At 41.3% G+C, this 24,607-nt stretch overlaps 1 protein-coding gene across 7 annotated transcripts in view; it reads left to right on the top strand.

The window, feature by feature from the left end:
• Positions 1 to 24,607, top strand: part of MITF (melanocyte inducing transcription factor) — a 110,595-nt gene that overhangs the window by 79,709 nt on the left and 6,279 nt on the right. Inside the window, exons 1-8 of one of the 7 annotated variants that reach the window (XM_075158644.1) lie at positions 8,068 to 8,115; positions 9,249 to 9,476; positions 10,596 to 10,679; positions 12,047 to 12,142; positions 17,936 to 18,053; positions 21,249 to 21,305; positions 22,337 to 22,412; positions 24,121 to 24,268. In XM_075158644.1, the coding sequence (XP_075014745.1) occupies positions 8,083 to 8,115; positions 9,249 to 9,476; positions 10,596 to 10,679; positions 12,047 to 12,142; positions 17,936 to 18,053; positions 21,249 to 21,305; positions 22,337 to 22,412; positions 24,121 to 24,268 (840 nt within the window). In that variant the 5' untranslated portion in view covers positions 8,068 to 8,082. Of the gene's footprint in view, positions 1 to 8,067; positions 8,116 to 9,248; positions 9,477 to 10,595; positions 10,680 to 12,046; positions 12,143 to 17,935; positions 18,054 to 21,230; positions 21,306 to 22,336; positions 22,413 to 24,120; positions 24,269 to 24,607 lie in introns of those variants that run through there. The other 6 variants (XM_075158643.1, XM_075158639.1, XM_075158640.1 and 3 more) reach the window with 6 other exon arrangements.

Below are 24,607 nucleotides of genomic sequence, written 5' to 3'. Positions count from 1 at the left end.
ATGGCAGCTAGCATGCCACGAACCTGCAAATTACATCAATTCCTGTTGCCTTAAGCAAATTTGGCTAACCTCTCTTTAATTTCCTTAGATACTGTTGTCATGTGCTTCTATAGCTAAAGCACAGTTTTTAAATACTAATCCACAAAAACTTTGTTCTTTTTGATGCTTCATGTCTTTCCCTTGGATAAAAAGTCACGTTACGCAGAGGAATTTTTGTTGATGGGCAAAACAACCCCTAGTTGTATAATTGATGTTCATTCTGTACAATGTGCCTTTTCTTTTTCATGACTATTTGTGCTTGAAGATGACTGTTGGATCCACTTACACTGCAATCATGATGCCAGATCTTAAATAACTTTCTTGTACCTGCCTTGGTTTTCAAGTTCAGAGGGTTTTTTGGATGAGTTAAGTAACCAGGGAGTTTTATCATGCTAACTGATGTCGTTTCCTTGCGTTGGCTATGTCCTAAGGTAAAATGCTGGAATCAACACATCCTGCCTGTCATTCCCCAGTCAAGACAAGTAACTCATCACCTTTTTCCTGCTCTTGGGCTTTCTGGTCAGTGTTGTTCTGGCCACTCTTCCTGGGTTATGGACTAAAAGAAAGAGGAGCAAATATGATCTAGAAAAGATGGAGAGAAGGAGAGAACGGTGGCCAGAGGAATTACTGAATAGATTTATCTATTACGAAATTCACAGTGGCGCTAAGGGGAATGATATATCACAACCCAATCAACTTAGTTTTGATTACATTTCAAGTGAGGTAGTTGTTCCATCTTGGAGGAATGGAAAGGCTTCAGAAAGCAAGAGGACTGAACTTCTCATGCGAAGCTACTTCAGGCCACTGGCGTCCTTAAGGGGAAAAATGTGATGCCGTTGCTTAATGTTTGAATGCTGCATGTGGGAAAATGTCTCTGCGAATGAGTTAAACCATTGTCTGGCTGGTTATTTGCATTGCTCTGAGTTGGGTGGTAGGAGGCTTCTTCCTGGCATTGCAGTGAAACCCATGATCAATATTTTAATGAAATAATTGAAGTTTTTTGTCTTTAGGATTTTCAGGCTTAGTGGATCAAGCTGTGGTGAATATGACTTGCAGAATCTTGAACCTGGATTAGAAAACTTCAGGAGAATAAATCGCTCTTAATGCAAGAGGCACTAATTGATTATCTTTCTCATATGTCGTTCTCAGATTTTTTTCTTTTTTTTTTTTTTTTTTTGCCCCCTAGCCTGAGAGGATAGACAGCTATTTATACAGCTTTCTGTTTTTATTCAAAGTCCTAGAAAACAATTTGTTGCTGTTGGTTTTTTATCCTTGAAAGTGATGGGTCGAAGCAGCTTTAAAAAGCAGCTTTGAAGCTCTGGACTAGCGTGTTGAACAGGCTTTGTGCTGCAGTGGACCCAGCTGAAGCCTGTAGCCCTTGCAAAACACTTCAGTGGATGTGGTTTTGTATCGTTTTTCTTTGGGTGCCATTAATTGTTAAATAACACAGAATTTTAACCTTTCTTAAAAATCCCATGACATTTAGCTGTCTAAGCAACAAAAAGTTCTATTGAACCAAGAAAACTGACCAAAAAGTATTTTATTTGTAATTATAAACTGTAAGTCTTAAGGCAATTTACTTGAAACAAATGGTCTTTTTAATTGGGGAAAAAAAAAAAGTGAGGGTGGGGGGAAAAGTCTTCCTCCCCCTTGGTTAGCTGTCCTCTGTAAATCTCTGGTGTGTCCCTGTGCCCAAGCCTCTCTCCGCTTAAATGAAGCATTACGTGGTTTGGCTTTACTTTCACAGGAAGGTTCAGTGATGTTTGTGGTGAGAAGAATCTCCTTCTGTGTGGTTTGGGGATCGGGAATATGCTCCTTCCCGGCTCGTGGGGGCCAGAGGAGCGGGGCAGCCCAGAGCTGCTGGCATCGTCATGGCCTTTTGTCACTCGTGGTGCACCAACGGAGGACTTGGGGCATCTTCAGCTTTGCGTGCGCAGGTATGAGGTCTCCACTGCTTAACTCCATGTCCTCATTCCTAGCGATTTGCTTTTTGCTAGGAAACGGGCGTTGTTCCTGCAAGCTCAAATGGGAGGAGGAAAGCAGGGGAAGCTGTTTTGGCTGCACAAATGGCCCCTGTGTGAGCAGCCGGGCCTGAGCGCGGCAGAGGCTGAGCACGGCGCTGGCTCTGGGCAGGACCCGCAGTCAGTCCCCGGCGAGAGCGTGACCAGCAGCTCTGGAGTGGTGGTGGCCGTTGCCAGAGGGGGTGAGAGAGATGGGGGTGTGAGATCTGCCGTGGAAAAAAGAGGAGATGAAAAGTGGGGAAGACCAAGAGGCGACGAAGGAAGTCCTGGGGCCAGGAGAAGTCCTGGGCCGGGGGCGAGGGGACCTGTGCGGGTGGGGCTCCCTGAGGCGGGACGTCATCGCTGTCCTCGGGGTGGGCAAGTCCTGCTCCGACATCTGGGTGTCAAGTGTGGCTAGTTCAGAACTGGCTTTGTTCTCCTCAAATCCATTTAATGTTTTCTTCCTGATGGTTTTTCTGCTTGGCCCGGTTGCCTTTTCTTCACTTCATGCGGATGTTGTAGGAACGTGAGTAAACCAGTAGTAGTCTGGGTATCTGCAAAAGTTTTGGCGATGCAGTTGCGTGTTAAATTGTGCAGTAGTTACAGGAAAAGACCACAAGTGAATAAAACAACTACTAAGTGCTTCAGAGTTTATAACTTCGGTATTTTGTGGGAGTTTTTTGTTTGGTTTTTTTTATAATGCAGCACCTAAGGCTGTTCATACAAAACTATTCTGTGATCACACTGAAACACATAATTTTTTTTTCATATTTCTCCCTAGATAGTAAGAGAAGTTTGAAAGCAGTGGTACTTGGAGATGTGACAAGTAACACACTGTGATTTTAAGTGGTAACTGAGATGGCAAAACCAATAAGCAGTGTTCCACCTTGAAGAAATCCTCTTCACACAAGATATGCTGGGTTTGTGCTTGCTTCCTGCAGTTACCCATTTCAAACAAATCAAACCCGTGCATGGACAAATTCATAAGAATATAAATAACACGGGCCAACCAACAGCCTAGTTAGCCTTCATCCAGAAGTACTGGTGGGTCAAAGCGTGATCCTACAGCAATTAATCAACTTCCAGCTACAGTTAGACTTTATGATCTTAAAGGTCTTTTCCAACCTAAACGATTCTATGAACTTGAAGTGTTCCTAGAGGATGACTGGTAGTACAGCCACAACTAATTACTGGGTTTTTTTTTATTCTGGTATAAGTTCCCTGTTATTTTAATCATTAGCCATTTAGTTTCTGGATTTCACTATGCAAAACGCGTTGGCCAAGCCAATAGGCTTCCTGCCCTGTGCCTGGCCAAGAGTGAACTCTCCCGTATGCCTCTACAAAAGGGGTTTGGTCCGTGCATACCCAATGGGAGTGGGGGTGCGTTGCTCTGTTGCCACGTAGCATTGTTCCAAGTTCTTGCCATCATTAGCAAGTTATTAGTCAATTAAGTCTGAGTGATTCCCAGCAAGACTTGACAGGAGGAGCAAGTATCAGAAGTATTGTTTCAGTTGCTTGTGTTGGCTTCATACAGAGGAACTATTTGAGCCATGTGCTTTGTGCTTAAGCATGAAGCTATGCTTTGTGTTTAAATTCCTGAGCCCCCGATCACCTTAAAGCGAAACATTTTTAGTTTTTCAAATTGAAGGAAGTATGTGGGTCTACTCAGGAGTCCTGTCACTGATGTGTAATACAATACAAGGATTTTGAAGAATGTAGGCTGAAGTACACCTAAAAGTCCCACTGATACGGTGTGTATGCTTAAAGCTAGTGAAAGCCATTGATTAAATGTTTGCTTGATTGACTCTAGACCCAAGGGCTGGGAAAAATCTACTCTACGTATATGGGCTATTACTATTGTTTCTGTGATGTGGAAGAAAATAGGCAGCTTCTCAGGAACTGTTTTTCCCCTAGCTTCCTAGAGCTCAATGAACTAATTCTCATTGAACTATATCTAAACCCAGGGAATACCTACAGCTATTATGTTATAAAGGTCAATTTAGAGACATTTCCTGAAAATAAAACTGCCCCAAGAACAGTTCCTGAAAACAGATGCTGAGTTTTCCCCTTCAGATGCTTGAACTGGATGTGTGCACTGGAATTGGCAGTCAGATGTCAAGATTAGTGAAGGTATGAGAAAGCCTTTCCCCTGCTTGAGATAACGTTGTTCTCCAGGGTACTCCACGGAGCGAGGGATGAGTGCTGAGTAATCAGCATGGCTCCATCTAAAACTTTTCCAGCCCAGCTCAGCCTTGTAGGGCCTAAGCTCGATTACATATGGGTGCAGTCAAACTGGTTTCTTTATACTGCTTTCCTCAGTGCCTTGGCTCAGGAAGAAGCTTACTAGTTCGGTGTCAGCATGGCAAGAATGGATGGAGGTTGAATCACTGTCCTGAGAGACTCGTAGTGCAGGAGTACCTGATGCAGTGACAGTTCTAACTGTGCATGGAGCCAGTCCATGGAGATTAGTGGAGATGCTGCTGACTTGGCATTGGAGACTGTTCTAGCATGAGACCAGTTCTGGGACTCTACTTCTGAGGCAGTGTTATTCTGTATTACCCATGTAAGCAGAACCTTGATAACCAAGCAAATTGAAAATGCACCTGAATACAAATTGAAAGTCCAGCCTTCTTCCAGGTGTTTCTTTGCTAAATCCAGGCTGTAGGCTGCCACTTGGCTGTCCTTGATCTGTAGTTCCTTGTAGCCAAATTCTTCTGTTACCATGGTAAATTTAGCTGGGTTTGCCATCTTGTCTTAAACAATTTCCAAAGTTCTGCAGATGATACTTCCATTACTTCTTGCTTGCTAATACCAAAATGCCCAAAACCCAATATTCTACTCAGTTCAGTAATGTTACAGCAAAGCTGTAGGGTTGAGATTCCTGGAGATAGATGGTTGGAGATCCAGAGGATTCAGCTTCAAGTTGTTTCATTTTTCTTGCATGTCCCCATTCAGACGCATTTCTTAGGGAGTGTATCCAAACCAATAAATTGTTGTCTTGCACTTTGTCTCGCATGAATCTGGAAGAATAACAAGAACTATTCTTCACCCCAAAGGCAAGAAAGGGCTAAGGACCAAAATTAGATCTTAATTAAGTCGAAGCTTTTATTCATGGTTTCAAATTCAGGGTGGTGGAATTTTTTTTTAGGGTTTGTTTTTCAGCTCTTTGCTTGTGAGGTATTTTGTCAAATAGCAAGGCTGCTTTATGGCTTATCTACAGGCTGACCATGACTGGTACATCTTGTGACATTTGCCCCAGTAGGCACATTTGGGCTCTCTTTGATGTAGAGACTGCAGAAAAGGATGCTCTAGGCCAAAGACAGAGTTAGTCTCAACAAAAAGCACTGAGTTCATCATAAAGGTAGTCCCCACCAAATTTCAATGATGGAGCTTGTAAGGCAGCTCAAGAGGGCAGTAAGTGACACAACAAAGAATCAAACTGAAGTTTCTCAGATGCCTTCCGTGTAGCCTGTTGGGCCTCACACTTGGCCAGAGCAAGGATAGTTGAAACTGGTATATCTGCCCAAGAAGGAACATGTGTGAAGCTGTTTCCATCCTGTGGGATCTCCTGTCCTTGTTGCACTGACACGCAGGGTGGGAATTGTTAGGTCACGTTCTCCTCCATTCAGAGAATAATTGTATGTTCTTCTATTCAAATGTGAAAGTATGTTTGACCAGCTGTGGATTAAAAGGAAATGTTCAGTCCCTGAATCTCTCCTTTGCATCATTTCGGAGCAATTTAATGACAGAAAAGGCAGTTCTCTGTGTTCTTCAGTTCACTACTGGACTTGTGTGAGAAGGTGACACGTCCTTGGAGAACTGTGCATATCTAGTGTATAATGACTACGGTTCTTCTGGTAGGTTTTTTCTGTAAAGGCGATAGAGCATCTTCTCCACTGCTGCTGATTTGAAGCCCAGACACCTGACAGTAAATGCATTTCCTCAGAGTCACTTGTTGCCCATGTGTAGCAAGAGTTGATTCTACATGAAAACGTGGTCTACTGGATAACTTTGTTCAGAATACTTCCAGAAGGATATACCTTTTTCTGTGAGCCAAAGTGACTGTGTGGTGTGTCAGGAATTAAACTGAACTGACTAGATTATAATTTGCCTTTGCAGTTATGGTGCACACAAATATGCAGTAATGTTTATCTAGCTGTTACATTAACTGTAAGGGTGGGCAGAGGAAGAAAGATTCCTCCCCCTCCCCCCCAAAAAAAAAAAGGAAAAAAAGAAGAAAGCAGACAGTAGCTTCTGAACTGCAGCTGAAATCCGTTGCCCTGCACCAAAGAAGATGCACTTCTCAGCAAGATTAAAATTCTCAGAGAATAGTTACACTTCTGTATTAAGTGGAAATCTGCAACTTAAAAGTTTGAGAAAGAATGCAGCTCCTTTAAGGTTCACAACTTATCTGTCTCTTGCCTTCCCTGGTATACCGAGGGCAGCACAGCCGATTTTAAAAAAAAAAAAAAAAGCTGGCGGGGGGGAATTTTGGAGTAGCAAAATAACACAAACAATCCTAATACAGGATAAAGCAACAAAATCTTGGGGAAACTATGTTCTTGTGAAATAAGTACGTCTTTTGCTAACAAAAATCCTATGTCAGTTAGGCAGTATGTGTTTCAAAACTTGACATGTAGTGGAGTCAGTTCAGTGTATTAGTATATATTATAAATAATATAATATTTGATGATGCACAGTTGAGATGTGGATCTTGGAATTTTGCTGGTCCCTCTCCTGGGAGAGTGGAGGGTGGGTAGGAGATGGGTGCAGAGAGGAGAGGCTTTGTTCTGTCCCATCGCCCTGGCAGGGTCGAGGGAGAACAGCCATGGTATCTGAGGCCTGTGGAGGAAAAGAAATGTGCAAATTCTGTCAGACAAGTAGGGCTTGTTTTTAAAATAACATATGCAAAGATAAGTGTTACGAAAATAACTCGTTTACTGGTAACTTTATCTACTCGGAAGATGAAAATTTAAGTGAAAAATAGACTTATCTGGGTAGTGTAACTCTTACCACTGGTGATAGGAAGATTGATGACGGGGTTTGGGACTGGCAAAGCAAGCGCTGTACTTATCACAGCAGACTTCTGGATTGTGTTGTCTTGCGATTTAGTGCAACAAATCAGATTAAACTCTCCAGAAACGCTGTCTTAAGTGTGCTTCCCTGTGCAGCAGAGACTTTGGAAAGTAGTGCAGGTTGAGCAGCTTTTGATACCTGCGCTTGAGTACAAGCTTTTGTCAAGGAGTTGGATAGTAAGTTCTGGAAGGTGCAGGGACCTTGCACAGTACCTGTGTACAAGTGCAGGTAAGTGCATTTGGGACCTGCTTTAGCCCGTTGTCAACCATTCCTGAAGTGGAAAGCCTCTTCCAGCTGTAGGCTGGGACAGAATTAATGCTCTGAAGCACCAGGGAGGCTGAGGATGTGGTAGAGCTTTTTCCAATCATTCACGTTCAGCTGCAGGTCCTGGGTGGGTTGGTGGCTGCGTGGGCAGGGCGGTGGACTGCTGCGTCTGGACGCTGAAGATAGGATTGTGTAGCTGCATGTAGGACAGTGCACCCACTGCCAGGGGGTATGCGTTAGGCTTGTAGGGCATTTGTTCAGTGTTATTTCTTACTCTGTACTTAAAAACTTTTAACCTTACTGCTAAAGAAAAATACCATTGTCTGTTACTACGACTGGAACGAAAGATGAATAGCGAATTAGCCTTGAGCGAACTGTCAATCTGACTTTGATAGCCCATCACTTAAAAGGTCCTTTTATGTTTATGAAAAAGCATGACGTCAAAGCCAGGGAAAAAACATAATACCAATACTTAGGGCTAAAACTTGCATAGCTTCCAAGAAGAGCCCCTGTGTGAACTGTTTGTTTCTCTACATGCGTGGCTAATTAGCTTAGGTTACTATAAGTCTGAGCAGTGGCATTCAAGTTTCTTCTGCTGTTTTGGGGTAGCTTGTTTATGGTGCTTCCATATGTGAATCCCTCAAACTGGAGTAGCGTAGAGCAAAGGATATTGCAGTTGCTTCTCTCACAACCTATAAGTAGTATGCTGGAAATGCTTGAGTATAATCATTATCAGGTGAGTTGTTATTGCAGACTTATTTTAAAACCTGTTGCTAAGAAGGCTTACAGCATACAGAAAATCCTTTTCCGCTGGTGTATCTAGTATGCTTTATTTAATTTCTTCCACAAAAATAAGTGGCGGACATACATGGTCACTTTTAACAGTAAAAGTCACTTTAATGGAATTGTTTTAAAACAAAAAAACTTCTCAGAGTATTATTATATTTTGGGTTGTTTTCTACCTTCTGATAAAAACATTAATGATCAAAGAAAGGTGACAAAGAATTTCCAGGATATGGTGAAAATTTTGCATGGAAAAAAATTGCCTTTCTTCTCTTGCTTATTTAGGGTGCGTGAGAATAGTTCAGTATGAGGTTTTTCATATTTTGTATATGAAAAAAATTCTAAGTACTGAAAAGCTTATCTTAAATACAAAAATAGCTGTTGCTGAGGACAGTGATTGATCTGAACTGAAACACTTCTTTTCTTGCATCTTATTTGCATAATGTGTTTATAAACAGGCTGTCTTATTTGTATATGATTTAGGTCATATATCTGAGATATAAATAATTTGAGGGTAAAAAAACGGTGTATTCTTTTTTTTTACTGATGTGTTACTTTAAAAAAAACAAAAATAAAAAACAAAAACCAAAACCTAAAAAACCAACAACAAACCTTTTGAATTCTCTGTTACTTGACATCTGATAAAGGATAGCAATCCATACTATTTGGTTTTAATTGGTAGCTACTAACAAGTAAAATGCGTCGTGCAGTGCAACTTGTTTCTCCATATTTTAGTGAAAACTAAATGTTGCATAGCTGAAGGTCTGAACAGAGAACCATCTGTTCTGGAGTATCTGTATAAACTGGAAAACTATTGGTCTTAAGTGAGAAATCTCATGTTGTAGAAAAGTAAGTGGAACTTTTTGGTTTACTGTTAATAAGTCAGTTATTGAAACACTAACTCATAAACTGATTTCTTACCACCGAACGTGAATTAGTGAAGCGCTGTTGACTTCTTAGAGCTGCACAGGTTTTTACTTTAAGTCAAATGCTTAGCTGGTATATATGTCACAAATGTATAGCTCAAATCGATAGCACATAGAATGATGTTGTAAAACAAAGCACTTTTTAAATTGTGTCATACAGGTGCAGACTCACCTTGAGAATCCAACCAAGTACCATATTCAGCAAGCCCAGCGGCAGCAGGTAAAGCAGTACCTCTCTACCACTCTAGCAAATAAACATGCCAACCAAGCCCTGAGCTTGCCATGTCCAAACCAGCCCGGTGATCATGTCATGCCGCCTGGAACTGGAAGCAGCGCGCCCAACAGTCCAATGGCTATGCTTACCCTTAACTCCAACTGCGAGAAAGAGGTAATACGCTCTCGCTGTGCATATTCTTCAGTAAAATGGAATTGCAATTGGCTTTCTTTCTGTTTTAAACCATATTTGTTCATCGTTAAGATGTTGTTGTCGTCTTTTCTGAACTGTTCACTTTGAAAATGCAACTACTACCTCTGTGTCTGCCTGATTAATGTATATTTGCATAGAACGTTTTGGCAAAAAAACTGTGTCCCTCTAACTTCCTCTGTTTTGAACTATTTTAGCTAGTTTATTCTTATTAAAACTACTTCTTGTTTCTTTCCCCCTTGCTTGATGCAGACAGTGAATAACTGACCTTTGGAGAATACAAAGCAGTTTTGTAAGCTGTAGCTTTCTGGAATAATGTTATTTATGGCTCGTTCGTGTAGAAAGAGCAAAGGGCATAGCAAAAATAACTGAAAAACACAAAGCTTTTTGAGATATTTTAGGTATTTTTACAGTAAAATTTGAGCAAGTCTCTTGCTTAGTTGGAAGGCCAGATTATCCCAGCTAATATAGCCTAAAATGTTAATGATTGCTGTTTCATGATGAGCTCAGTGCTGCAAATATAAGACTTCACTAGCCTATGCCTAGAAGTCCTTCACAACCTTGTCTTAATCTTTGCTGGCAAAACCTGAGTTGGATGTTACGTGTGTGCTCAGGTGCCGAAGGAAGATGATTTGAAAGATGTTAACAAGTGTAAGAATCACATCAATATTTTTGTAACATGACAAATGGGAGGCAATTGTAGAGCTCCTCGTGTCCCCCCATCCTCCTCCCTCAAGCCTTTGTGCCAGATTTTTAATACAGATGCACTCTGTGAGGAAACCGTTATGCAACTTTGAGAAACAGTTATTACAGAACATGTTTTGCACATGCAAGAGAAATTACTTGTGCTCCATAGCTTCAAAAGAAATGATAATCAAATAGTTCCATCCTGTCGTCCCAGTTGTACCCAAATCTTTTTTTTCCTCAAGATATTTACAGCTTCACTTTGCTGTGTCATCAGGCACATGTGTGCATGACACTGTTTCAATTGTGCTCTTTTTGGGACTGAGACTGTGCCATGAACTCAGATCCATGCTTTGCTTTTTCTTTTTTTTCTTCTTTTTTTCCTTTTTATTTCTGCAGGGATTTTATAAATTTGAAGAGCAAAGCAGGGTTGAGAGTGAGTGCCCGGCTCTGAATACACACTCACGAGCATCATGCATGCAGGTACTGGATGACACAGGAGTTGGAGCACAGGTCCCCTTTCTAATGAGCATGTTTCTCTGAAGTTATGTTGAAGAATAAACTTGCCCCATAGTGTCTTCAAGAAGTTGAATATAAGAAGTATTTAAGGAACAAAACAATAACATTGTTTATTAGCATGGATGTCAAAAGTGCATTAAGACATCCGAAGAGGGCTAGTGCTTTTGTAGCGCTAGCTGTAGCAGGAGAACATATCAACCATGCTTTAAGGTCCTACTTCAGGAAATCTTTTCTAATGCAGTTTTCCCAAGACTGCATGTATGTCCTCTTGTCCTGATAGTTTCTAAGACCACATTTCTATGCAGATCACACTTGTGTTTAAAAAAAGTCATGTGAGAAGGCTTTAATCCATTCGTGGTAATTAGGCCTCAGTAGTCATCCTGGTTTGGTTGTTTTTTTTTTTTATTTTTAAACTAAGGGGTTTTTATTTCTAGTAACAAGACTTCGGATATGGGCTGTAACTGTTAGTTCCTTTCTTGCCCTCATTTCCAGTCAGTGTAATTTGTTCTGATCCCACTTTCTGGAGCTGATACAAAAATCCCGTATACTACTATTTCTACCATCAGTGTTATGCATTGATTTTGTAGATGACTGTCATCTAAGCTCCTTTTTTATAGTGAGCAAAAAGAAAATAGTCCTGCAGGACAGTTCGGAGCACCTGCGCGGGTGCTTTGGAGGGCTCTGTTTCTCCGGACCGTGCAGGAGCTTACGGAGGCACCTTCCAGCCCAGCCCCAGAAAGAAGATGGCTTGCACCACCTAAAATCATCTCCGAGCTGGGGTGGTGCTTCCTGGGAGGGTGTATGAGGGACGTGAATCCAAAGGATTCTGTTGTCGAGGGCGGGCAGCCTGTCACCCAGCAGCAAGCCTTTGTTCCCTTTCCTTCCCCTGCAGGTGTCAGGGGCTGGGGCGTTTCTGTCTGTGCGCAGGTTTTGACCCCACAGCTAGAGCACAGAGGTGGAGGCGGGCAGTGCTGCGCGGGGGAGAGGGATTCACGTCGTTAGCGTAGCTCGTTCTACGGGGAGCTATCTCCTCCGCTGTTCCGGGGAGGAGGAACAGTGTGTCCGTGGGCAGGTAGTGCAGGGTAACTGCTGGTGGGAGGAGTGGGTTAGACCGTGAAGCCTCAGCTGTGTCATGACCTGACTGTCCTGGCTGAATAGCGGGAGTCATGGCTGAGGGTTTGGATTTGTAGTGTGGTAAAACTGCACCGACACCTCTGTGTGGGCCTGTGCTGCAGAGAGCCGGTGTGTGGCTGAAGTGCTTTGTCAGGCCTCTGTATCCTAGTTGTTTTGATAACTGGTTTGTTTTTCTTTGTCCACCTTTTCCGCTGCAGATGGATGATGTGATCGATGACATAATTAGTCTGGAGTCAAGTTACAATGAAGAAATCCTTGGCTTGATGGACCCAGCCCTGCAAATGGCAAATACGGTACAACGGTCCTTTCCATTTGGTTTCCCTGTTAAGTCTAATTGTCTTTCCCGGAGAGAACACAAAACTGTAGCATGACTTTTTCTCCGAGCAATTAAGTAGTTATTGTATTGTCCCACAGAGGATAATTAGGTTTTCTTTGAAGAGTTTAAGGTATACAGTTGTAATGAAAAACATGAATTTAAAAACACTAGCTGGAGTCAGGTCGAGGGAATACAAAGGACAATTTTGCTTTTCTTATTTCGAGGTCAAGTGAGTCAGTGAGAGGATTGTAACAGGGGAGTGAACTGGGCTAACAGGAGTGAGCTCATACCCATCAATATTAAAGATCGCCATGGACATTATACTTGGCTTCAGAAAGCCTAGAAGGAACCTCTGGCACCCCAGGTTCCTGTATCTTGTCAGGTTCAAGTAAGGTTCAAGCCACGCTTAAGCATGTGTTAGCATCCCTATCCAAAGCTGCTCTACTTTAACTGTTAGCTCTAACATCATAGCTTTAGCTTAACTTGATTTCAAACGGAGAGAAATCCTTAGCTAGACAACAGCAAAGATGTTACAAAATTAGGGGGAGGAAAAAAAAGTTAAAAAAACAACCTTCAAAACAAACAAAAGGGGAAGCGGTAAAGAAGCTTAAAAGCCGAACGGGGGAAGGGGATGTAGGAAGCCTGTGACAAAAGACAAGAACACAGAAGTGCAAAAGTCGGTGAGCGAGGGAAGGTGCATGTTACCTCTGAATTGCTGTTTCTGTTTGCTGGTTCACATTGCTGCGAGCATTAATATAATCGTTCTTCTGGCATAACCTTATTTTGATCTTTTGTGGAGGGTAGCTCCAGTGAATTTTTTGCCTTAGTCTTAAGCACTGTTAGATCTGGCTGAGTAGACGTCTGCCAGTGCTGGCGTCTGTTTCTTTTTTATCTAGTGCCAAAATTTACAGCTTACCACATAGCATTGATTTTGTAGCATAGGTTTACATTTGCTGACAGTAGTTGTCTGATGTCATGTTAACCTAGTCCTGCGCTCCCACAGATTCCCACAGCCGTCTCGGAGACGTGGTGCATGCCGCAGGAAATGGCCCACCAGTGTCCCTTGCTAAATAGTGCCCGTTGAGTAGACGGAGAAATAACTGCAGAGTCCTACCGGAAAGAATGAATTTTCCTTTAATCTAAGATGACTTGAAAAGTGCATCTGTTCTGGAGTTTGAGAGGAAAACTTAAAAACCCATGAAAATATAGTTTTCATGATAGCTACTCTTTTTTTTTATTGAGAGTTCAGGTTCTTCTGGAGTCCTTTCTCTGAAGCTTCATTGGATTGGGAGCCGTTAAATTAGAGGGGCCTTGGATTTCTTTGTGCTTTTCGTCCTCTCTCATTTCACAGGGACCCCAGCAGTGGCTCTTTGCTTCCAGGCAAGGATGTAATGGTACTCTGCAACTGTTTTGGTGGAAGGAGTCCATGTAGTCAATATTTAGGGTAGTCTGCATCCCTCTTGCTTTCTGCATGATCACAAACCTTGTAAAGGCTGCCTGTTCCACATTAGTTGTGAAATTTCATAAATTGCCCACTGTTTGTGGTGAAGCCTCTAAAATAAGGGTATGGAATAGTAGAATTAAGACTTATTTACTGATACAGTTAAATTGCTGAAGACAAATATTTCAGTCTCTGAATTAACCTGATACCAATCCTGAAGACATGGAAATTGAACCATGTTTCCCAACAATTGGGGTGGGCGGAACCAACAAAACCAAACAAGAACCTGATGTAACAGACACTTTTCTTTTGAAACAGGATTTAGCTCTTAAAACACACAACATTTTACTAATAAGGAATTAATGTCTGTAGACTGAGCTAAGTAGAGGTGAAAAAAATCAAGAGAGGAAATGGTCTCTAAAGAGGCACAACCTATAAATAGCTGTGCTGGGACTATGACAAAGGCTGCTATTGTTCCATAACCAACAAAGAATAAAAGGACCAGTTTGTTACATTTGGTAACAGTACTTAATTGATAAGCAAAATCAGAGTTTCTGTGCAGAGTGAGCTAAGGGGAGTTTCCAAGTACCTCTTAATTGTAAAGGGCTCATTGCAATCAACTGCATGTGGAAGTGTTTGTAAACTTTGGTATTGGGTCACAAGTTAACTGGCTTTGCTTCTGTGGTGAAAGGTATCACGAAGTAGTCACTAGTTTGCCAAGAAGGTTTTCTACATAGATATGACCTAGTAATTGAATTGCTAGGTACTGTGTAAAGTACTCTTGTATGCCAAGTTGAGATGACAACTAATTCATCCAACTAATCAATTACTAGCAAGAGTCTGACATGGAAAGCTGCGTGAGTACATGCGGCTCCACTTCTAAATGTGACTTTCCTGTGGAAGTTAAACTCCAGAAGTAGAGAGGAGTTTTATTTCAGGGACTGTCGCTGAGTGTGTGCTTGTAGGTAAGGGAACAGCACAATACGTTGTGGGCTGCACGAGCTGGGGAACAGAATCCCTCCCAGTGTGTACTGATACCTTAGAAACAGCCTTGTTGATCACACAGCTGACGTCTCAATGATTTATATAGAGCCCGAATGACCTGAACGTGAGTGCTTGTTTTGTTGGAGTAGTGGAGGAGAAAGGGAAGCCTCAGACTCCCCTGAATGTACACTATGATGAGTCTGCAGTAATAATTAACCGTATTTGAAATTTCTGTTTTATAAAAGCAGTAATTTGTTGTGCACCTTGTGAAGTCAAGGCTTAGAAATATGAAATCTCACAAATGAAGGCTTTTTACACCATGCTGTTTCAGTGAAGATAACAAGCTAAGCCTGGCATAAGCCACTCTTCATTTACTTTTTGGGAGAGTAAAGGTGGATGATCGGAGTGATGCTATGTTTAAATTTCTTCTTAGCCAGAAGTGGCTAACAAAGCCTTAAGGGAAGCATATTTAAGTTGGAAAGATGCCAGAGTTTGGTGAAGGCAAGGAAGGAGCCACCTTAGCACCAGAAAAAGAACGTCAAATTCCATGTCTTTCTCCGTTTTGAGACTCACATCTTCCCAATGAAATGGCCGTAGGAATTTTGAACATTTTCCCATTGCTTTGTACTTGGGGAAAGGGATGAAAGGCTCGACTGTCTTAGTAGATTAGAGCTGTAATGTTTGCAAACAATGTTTACTTTTTTTCCAGTTTCTTCCAGTAAGAGGCATTTGAAATAAATGCCAGGTGTTGCTGCATTGTGTCCATTGTAGGCTGCTTCTGGTTTTGTGGGGTTTTTTGTTGTTTTCTCCCCCATTTCAGCCTGGTGACTGCTTTTGCGTGCTCACAGTGCTGCCAGCTTGCCCATCGCAAACCAATGCCCTCAGCATAGGGATCCTCTCCCCTTTCCAGTTCCCTGAACTCTGCACTAATAACTATTGGTCTTACCTTACAAGTCAACTGATTTTTATTCCTCTGGGACCTGGAATAGAATTGGGAACAGAGGATGTGCCTCAATTTTAACTTATCTTTAACTGCAGGTGTATTAGTCATGTGAGATGAGCTGAATTGTTGTATGCACTTTGTATTTTTCAGGGGAAAGGGGTTGTATAAAGTTAGTCCCAAAGATGTGACTTGCAGCCATCATGGAGAAGAGGCCTTTCAGAGGCTCATACTGAGTGTGGACCATACTGGAAGTCACACTCGTAGTAAAAAGTTAGAACTGAAGCTTTGACCTGTGGAGTTCAGCTTGCTGAGAAAAGTAGTCAAAGAAAGAAGCTGATCAGTCTCTTTGCTTATGGATCACTGATTTAAACTGAGACTGTTGGCATCTGCCGCTAATGTAAATTTCCTTGAGAAGCATTCATGTGTACATGCAAACCTGCAACGTTTATCAGCTGTGCAAATTTCTCCCTTCATCTTCCTTTATTTAGCCAATGCTGCATCAGCAGTGCTTGTGCTTTGGTTGTTGCACAGCTCTTGGTATGGTTCCCCTGGCGCTTGCAATTTCTGCAGGATTTCAGCACGCACATTCAGCAGCTGCTGCCTGCATTACATTCCCCTTTTGTGGTGATTGCTTGCACAGGTCCTGTTTATTTGCACGGAAATCCAGCACAGTGTTGATACCTTTGGGGGGGCGCGGGGAATTGCAAACCTGTTGTAACAAGCAGGGTCTATCTGCAGTAAGTAAAGCAGCTTGGTGACCTTGACTATTCTCCATGTTTAATTATAACCTAGCTGCTTTAGCCAGGCTTTGAGATGCTGGTTTCTAGACTTCTGGAAAAAAAAAACCAACACCAAACTTTTTTTTTTATTCCCTGAAATTCCTAATTAGATTTCACATGTCTGGTTCTGAACTTCAAGTCCCTGGGCTACAAACAAGTTCTTTGTGCTCTCTCCATGCTTAAGGAGCATGAATAGAAAAAGCGCATCCAAGTCAGAAGGGTGTATGACGCTATTGCTGTGCCTGTGTCATGGATGCATTTGACGAGCCAAAAGATACAAGGGTCAGCCTTGTAGAGCAGTGAGAGAGAGAGAGAGTGGTCACCCTGACATTAATGTGGATACGTCACAACTTGGACCATAGTCTGTGATGGATAGCTGTGACCTTAGATTTATTACAGATGTTCCTTTTTTTTTTTTTCCCTTCTTTTTTTTATATTGCCTTCAAGAGCTAAGGGGAGGGCGAGGAATTGTAAGGCTGGATCTTGGTGGGAATTCAGTTACATTTTTCCTGTGTCACTCAAAGATTGAGTCAGGGGACTTAATTTTTGTTGTTGGCCACTGTCTGTTCAAGACAAGTATCAGCATGGCTTATAGCTGGTGGTACTTTAATGGATGGACATCAACTTTGCTTCTTGTGCTTCCAGATGGCAGAGAAATTTTCTTAGGTCTCAGTCTGGCAAGGACCATCAGTAGGAGTTTAATAGTCCAGGCGGTGACTCACTCCATTGTATTCAACAGCATTATTTACATGGATGTAAAGTTAATACTCTAATCTCTGCAGGATCAGTGTCTTGGAGGGATTGGTTTGCTTTGCAGCAATGATGATAAGAAGTATTGCTACTCAGATAAGATATCAAAGTGTTTTATACCTGTCTTTTCAAAACCTAGTTTGAAAACAAAAAAGAGATGGGTAAAATAATCCACTCAGCATAAACGTCTTTAAATACATTTCAATTTAAAGGGAGAGCTTTGATAAGTCTTGTTGGAATACTATCCTATTTCTGTATAAATCTCCTTGCTTAAACATACCTAAATAAGAATAGCAGAATGAACAAGTAATTAAGGAAACTTAATGTCAAAATAATCTTCCTCCTACTGGTGCATGTTCTTGTTACGTAAGTTAAAGTAAACTTAAATGTTTTCTGTGTAGGTAGCTTTCAAATCACATGAAAAATGTGATTGATTAATACAGTGTTCTCCCTCAAGCATGTGACAACTTGCTAAGTACTTTCACTCACATATTCCTGGAAAAAAGGGGGCTTCCTGCAGGAGTGTTCTGTAGGGTTTTTCAGATCTTTTGAGTATGAGAAGTGATGGGGGTACAGATGTAATAGTTTCACTGAAAAATGAGGAGCAACAATACAGCAATATTGTCAGCATGTTACCTCTTCTGCATAATCTCTGTCTGCGTATTCTTGAGGAGAGAAGACAGAATTTTCCCAATGTGGGTGTTTTATTCATCATGCCCGTGCATATCTGTGACTTTTGCTGACCTTATTGCACGCTTTGTTTGCACATGGAAAAGAGCACAGATTTCCTAGCAGATCCTAACTCTGTTCTTCTGTACAAAGCCTCTCATACGGGCAAAACAAATGATCCTTTTCCTTGTTTATCTTTTCCAGTTGCCTGTGTCTGGCAATTTGATTGACCTTTATGGCAACCAAAGCATGCCTCCTCCAGGACTAAACATCAGCAACTCATGTCCAGCTAATCTTCCTAATATAAAAAGGGAGCTCACAGGTAAATATGTCTATAATACCACCTTGGAGCAATAGTATGATTGTTTTGAATTCAGGTGATATTGGACATAATTTCTGTTATGAGAAAGAATATATGGATGAATAGTTACTTTTTGCTTTGCAGACCATTTTTTAGCAGATATATTAGCCTGCAATGCAGTTGTGTTCATGTGTGGGCATGTGTGTGTTCACTGTGACTAATTAAGACAAAGTCCCTAGTTGTTATAGGGAAATCTGCACATTGAAAACATTGTGTCACAGGAAGCTTCCATGCATCTCCTGGAGAGCTGTTTTCTAGTTTGGGCTTATTGTTTGCTCTATCAACGCCAAACTTTAACAACTTCACATCTGGAGTCTCTGTGGGATTCATGTTGAGGAATGCTACATGTTGAGGCTTTACTCTGGTAGGGGAGGGCAGTAATGAACAAATGGCCTGCTGTAGTGTGATATCTGGACACCTAGATCCTATAAAATGCAAAATTAGGCACTCAAGAGAGGGAACATGCATCTCTTAAATTAAGATGAAAATGAAGTGTCCTGTAAATTTCTTGTCATGTCGGTTCTTCCAGCAGTGTTCTGAATAAGCCGTGGGAGGCAGGGGGAGGAAAGGGAGGCATTAAAAGTCTCTTTCTCTCAACCACGTGTGTACAGAAGCTAAATAGTTTGAAGGAAGAAATAAGTTTCGTATTCTCAGCATGTTTTATTTTTGCTGTTCTGCTTCACTTGAAGGGATATAACCACATGTAGGGTACAGTATACAAGGCAAGCTTGTCCACAGGAGGAACAAATGGAGATCCATTCTAGAACCAATGACAAAATCATCTTAATACCCAGAAATAGCTGTTCTTAAGCCCAACAGGGAGTCATACTGTATGCAGTATGGTAGAGGCATAGTTTCTTTCTTGTCTGTTGTCTTTCTGGGTTTCTGTTGTGAAAACTCACAGGCTGACTCAGTTGCAAAGCAGGTTCTGGGCAGGAATTAATTTAAGTAGAACAGTTTTAATAGCCCAGGAGTCAGCTTCTTAGGAGGAAATGCCACATCTCTGAGCTGGCAGGTATTTGCATTTATATGACTGCACAAAATTTGAGTTCAGCATCAAATGAAGACACACAAACTGCACAATGATTTGTGGCTGCTAGAAAAGGAAAAGCTTGTACAGCGATGGAACTATGTTAAGAGGAGGGTGGGAGGGAACTACTCCAAAGTTCTGCGTTACAGACAGTTTCATTGCCCCAGTTATAGAAAGTTAAAGGTGGCTGTAGACTGCAGACTGAATGTCCAAATTGTCAGATGCCCAGGCTGGTGGATTGACTGCAGACAGTTGTGTAAGACTTCAGGCAAAGAAGGCAGAAAGAGAGGGGAAATTAGTGAGTGGTCATACGGAAGTCCTCAGTACATCAAAATACACCTGAACTAAGTCAAATGTCTATATGCTACATTCACCTGTACACAGAAACAATTTAGATGAGTGCTTTTTCTGTTCAAAATATATGCTAGCAGACTGCATTTAATTTAGGAGAGGTTTAGGAATTAAACTCAAATTTAACAGCAGTTACTTTGACATTGATCTGGCCAAGCCTTTGTGCAGAGAGCGTTATTGATGGTGCTTTCTGACAGCCAGTGATTTTAAAATCAGCATGTTACTGCAGCAGGAGTCTTTTGGTTCTCCATTTCCTGATTTTGCTGTTGGAACTAGGCTGGAGAGAGCTTGCAATATTTAAATCTAGCATTTGTCAGAAACCTTTCTCCATCCTACTGTATAAATATCAAAATTACGAAGAACCAGGAAAAGTCAAATGTATTATCCCAGTGTCTGATGTTGATGATGGTTTTGAGTTCTCAGCTGTAGTTACTGAAGCATTTAATGGGAATCCTGCTCACCCAGGAGTGCAGTTTCCATCAGTTTTGGCCTTACAAACCTCGTATCTGTTTCATAAGACAATGTCGGATTAAGCCAAAATTTCATTGAGGCTATTTCATGAAATAGTCTTTCAAGGTTTTTTTGGGATCCTTTGGGAGCCCAGCGTAGAAGATGACATATTGTTATACTGCATGTAATATTGGGGTAGCTCTGTATTCTAAGCAGTGAAGTAGTCAACTTCCAGTATTCTAAGGGAAACCCTTATCACCTGTTATTTTGAATTGGGTGGGGCATAATCCATATTCCATAAAAATAAAAGAATACAGGGAAGAAACTTGTTGGAATGAGTGAGGGGGTTTGTTTCTATAATGTGTCCTCACTGACTGACTGCAACACTAAATAATGCTTGCTGGTTTTGAGATTTAAATGCAACAGGGCAAGGATTAATGACCTCACCCTTTTTAAAAACTAAAAGGGATAGAGCAAACAAAAAAATAATTAAAATTGCTTGAGAAATGTAAGATCAAATGAGAACTGAAAATAACAAGTTTAGTTATGCTTTTGCCTGAACTATTGCATGCTGAAGTCCGACAATAAATGTCTGGAGCAAGGTTAAGAACAGTTCTGAGTTGAGGAGACAACTGATGTGCAGTATGGTTGTCATTATTTTTCTTTTTGCTTTTCCTGAAGCAAGGACCGTTGTTTTCTAACAATACCGCTAATAAAGGTGTTGAATTTTTCATCTTTTTTTCATATAATGAGAACAGTTAGTGTAGCTGGAAAACACAGTATTTTTAATAGGTTGCTTAAGTTAGACATTGAGTCTTATGGTGATGTGCATGCACGTGCCACGAAAGGACATAGCCTTAATTCCGATGAGTAGAGCCTCTGACTCCTGACTGCTTCACATCCTGTGCAGGCAGCAATGCAATAAGCATGCTGTTCCTCTGGTTCAGCTTCTGTGTGGTGCGTAAGCGTGCCGGCTGTATGTAAACGTAGGAGAAGGTATGTTGGATTTCAGCAGTTTGTTGTCCTCAAATACCTTGCTGAATCAGAGCCTCCGTGGGAAAGGTTCTCGTCACGGAAGTCGATATGGGAAGTGTGGGAAGAGATGCTCCACAGGTGCAGGGGTGAAGTTCAACACCTGCGTTGTGTTTTGGCAATCACAGCTTACTGTACAGGCCCTTCTCACTCGTTGGAATGGGTGTAATAATTGGTTTGACAAATATCGATCAGGCTTCCTGCGCAAATGTTTCGCAGACTGAAACGTTGTGTTTGAATTACCTTAATTCTAATTACTTCATTCACATGCACAGCATGTATTTTTCCTACAGAGTCAGAAGCGAGAGCGTTGGCTAAGGAGAGGCAAAAGAAAGACAATCACAACTTGAGTAAGTTTTGGTCCTTCACATTTTGCACCAATTCTAGTAATGCTTTTAGGTGTTAAGTGTTCGAATGCTGGTGTTTTAAATCTAAATGAGACACTGCGTGTAGTATATAGTACCAGTTCATTATGTTATGCCCATAGATCAAATATCTTGAATTCTTGTGAAATGGGTGCTTAAATCTACTATTGAATTTTAAACTCTATTTTTTTTTTTTTCTCAATAAGCCAAGTGAACAGGTGTTTGTTATCAACGGAATTACTCGGAACAACACTTGATCCGGTTGCTTTTAACAAAATCCACCTTGCACAATTTTGCCTTTTTTTTTTTTTTTATTATTCTAAAATCTTTTTTAGTCAACTTGTGACTTTTAACACCAGTGTGCGTCCTCAGTGTGGCAATTTTATAAATTCCATTTTTGAAGGGAACACCTATTTCCAAGTTGGAAAAAAAAATTTGAAATAATAAGCATCTTATGACTTAAAGGATCCTCAAGTTGTCCTTTTATACTTTATATTACTGGAAAAAAGGAACTGTCTCATGCCTTGAGCTATTCAGAAGCCTTTTCCATAGCATGAAAAGCTAACGCAGGAAAATTGGTATTTAAGTTTGACTTTTGGATCCTCAAAACGTAACATCTGGAAAAGTACTTCAAAAAAGAGACTATACGTTTTGTCCCTTTTCCTGCTTTGGGATTTCCTTGAGCATCTAAATTCTTGTCTCTGAATTTGTCTGTGATGCTTTTCCCTAGGAAAACATTCGCTTCCCAGTTGAGTCCTATGCTAACACAGCCATCCTGGTTTTTAGAGTCTCAGTTTAACCCTGCTACTTCAGCAGTCCCACATTTTTACAGTATAGACAGAACTTCTGTCTTAGTGTGTCCATGTGTAGGAGAGCAAAATAAATTACTCGGTCACTGGATTTTAAGCTTCAGGCAAACATTTCAAAGGCGCTTAAAGAAATCTTTGATGAAACACTTTATATGTTGTAATTAAGTGTGAATATTACTTGTAACATTTGTGCTGTTTTTCCTAAAGTTGAACGAAGAAGAAGATTTAATATTAATGATCGTATAAAAGAACTAGGCACTTTGATACCCAAGTCAAACGACCCGTAAGTATAATGTGCCTAAGGAGACTGTGGGAGGGAAGTGTTAAAATTAAAAAAAAAAAAATCTTAGGGGAGAAAAACAATTTACAAAAAAAAAAATAATCCTGACTTTTCTTGTATGATCTTGGCACTGCACAACTGTAGAAATGCTTGAAGATTCCATTATATTTTTTGAAGATTTTGGGGGTTTATTTTTTGACTTTTTGGAACTTGCTTAAGTTTATATTAATTTGATGATTTTTGTCACAAAATAGTCACAGTACTGTTGTGCAGCAGCTCAGCATCTTGCAGGACCCTGTGCTTTTGCAGGGCTGGGTTTGATGCTAGGAATGACTGCCTTACCAGAGGTAGAGTTGTCAGGACGGGAAACCTTAGTCTAGTCTCACTGCTTAGCTGGCTGCCTGGCTGCTTGTCTTGCTAAATGATTCTCTTAATTTATTAGATGTCATAGCTCAGCAAGACAGAACCAATCCCTCTTTCTGTGAAAATGGAGGGCAGTTCCTCTGGGAAGCCATCGTATTCCCCTTCCCTCCAAGAAAAAAGAAAAATAAAGAGCATAGCTGTGTATCTGTTCACTGATAATTTGGCAGCGTTTGTGGTAGTTTCCCAGTAGTTCATTTAGGTAATTTTACTGTTACTAACTTGTCTTAACTTTACCCAACACTGATTGAATAGCGAGGAACCCCTTTTGCTCTGGAGCTTGCAAGTCTCACTTAAATCTGAATCAATGCCCTGTAATGCTTTTGGGGAAAGTTTCCATTATTTTAAGGCAGTTGCTCATGGAGCAACTCACAACGACTCTTCAGAGAGGCTCTTTAGCTTCCTCTGAGGCAGGCAAGGCAGTTTTGCACATTATCAACCTACGGGACAGGTGGATCTTTGGTCTGATAGTCTGTACTAAACTTTTTTTTTTATTTAAACAAAATAAGATGATGAGGGGGAGAAGACTATGCAGGCAGCCTCTGTCTCTAAAGTGGGTGGGAAAGGAGTAATGTGGGAGAAGCAGTATGGGAGCCACGTACCCCCTGACTGAAGAACCATCACCCCTAGGCTGCAATGTGGCATTTGTATTTTAGCCATTTGTATATTAGAGTTTAAGTTTAAAGCACCTGAATAAGCTGCTGTCTTGGGCTCTTCTCTTCCTACCATAACACAGCTGTGATTCAGTGCCACCAGGAGGACTACTGCTCGCTGCTTCTTGGGAGCTAAAGCGCCCACAGAAGCACCAGGTCATATATGGTCCTTTTAATGCCCCAGCTGAAATCAGGCATCACCCGGGCAGCAAGCCCTACGATAGTCGAGAAGTCTTGTGGGTTTTTTGTTGTTGTTGTTGTTGTCTTGCAGCCTTGCCATAAGGCAATGAAAGGAGCCCCTGGTCCGCAGTCGCTCTGCACAGTGCTGGTCCCAAACTGTGCAGAAGGCAGGAGGTTGGCCCCGGGGGGCTGCGGGGAGCCTGGATGGCCACAGGGCAGCCGCCGGGCTCTGTGCCCTTCGGCCGGGCTGGGGCTGGCTGCAGCCTGCCGCACAATAGCTGCACTCTGGCCCCCTCTAGTGCATTTCAAATACCTTCTGTATTCATAAACTTGGAATAAATATTAGCCAGGTGTTGTGTATATATGAGGTGTAATCATAGCTGCCGGTGTGAAGGTAATAACTATAAAATACAGCCTCCCTGAGAGCCTTAACTCTTCTTTTTTTATTGATTTCAAAGGGATATGCGCTGGAATAAGGGAACTATTCTAAAAGCGTCAGTGGACTACATCCGTAAACTGCAGAGAGAACAGCAACGCACGAAGGAGCTTGAGAACAGACAGAAGAAGTTGGAACACGCCAACAGGCACCTGCTGCTCAGAATACAGGTTTGCTGATAAATAAGCTGCAAATGCCCCCGATGTTGCAGTGTGTGACTGCAAATAATGGTAACTGAAGTTTGTTTGTAGGAGTGAGGGTTACAAGGAACCACCATTTTAATAAATGGTGAGCAATGCTGAGATGTCCGCAGAGATTTTTCCAAAAAAAAACCCAGGATACATTAGTTTAAAAAAAAAAAAAAATCCCAACACTCTAATAAAGCACTTAGGGCTGGTCTATTTTTGTTCTACTGTGGCCAACATAAGTTGCAAACCATATTATAAGAAAGATTTATATGGTAATTTTTTTTTTGAGTGTCAGACCTAACGAATTGAGGCTTCATATAT

Source organism: Calonectris borealis, chromosome 10 (genome assembly GCF_964195595.1).
Source record: "Calonectris borealis chromosome 10, bCalBor7.hap1.2, whole genome shotgun sequence".
In the NCBI taxonomy this organism is placed as follows: domain Eukaryota; kingdom Metazoa; phylum Chordata; class Aves; order Procellariiformes; family Procellariidae; genus Calonectris; species Calonectris borealis.
The sequence above is the reverse complement of the archived record's forward strand: the minus strand, read 5'-3'. Positions and strand labels throughout refer to the sequence as shown.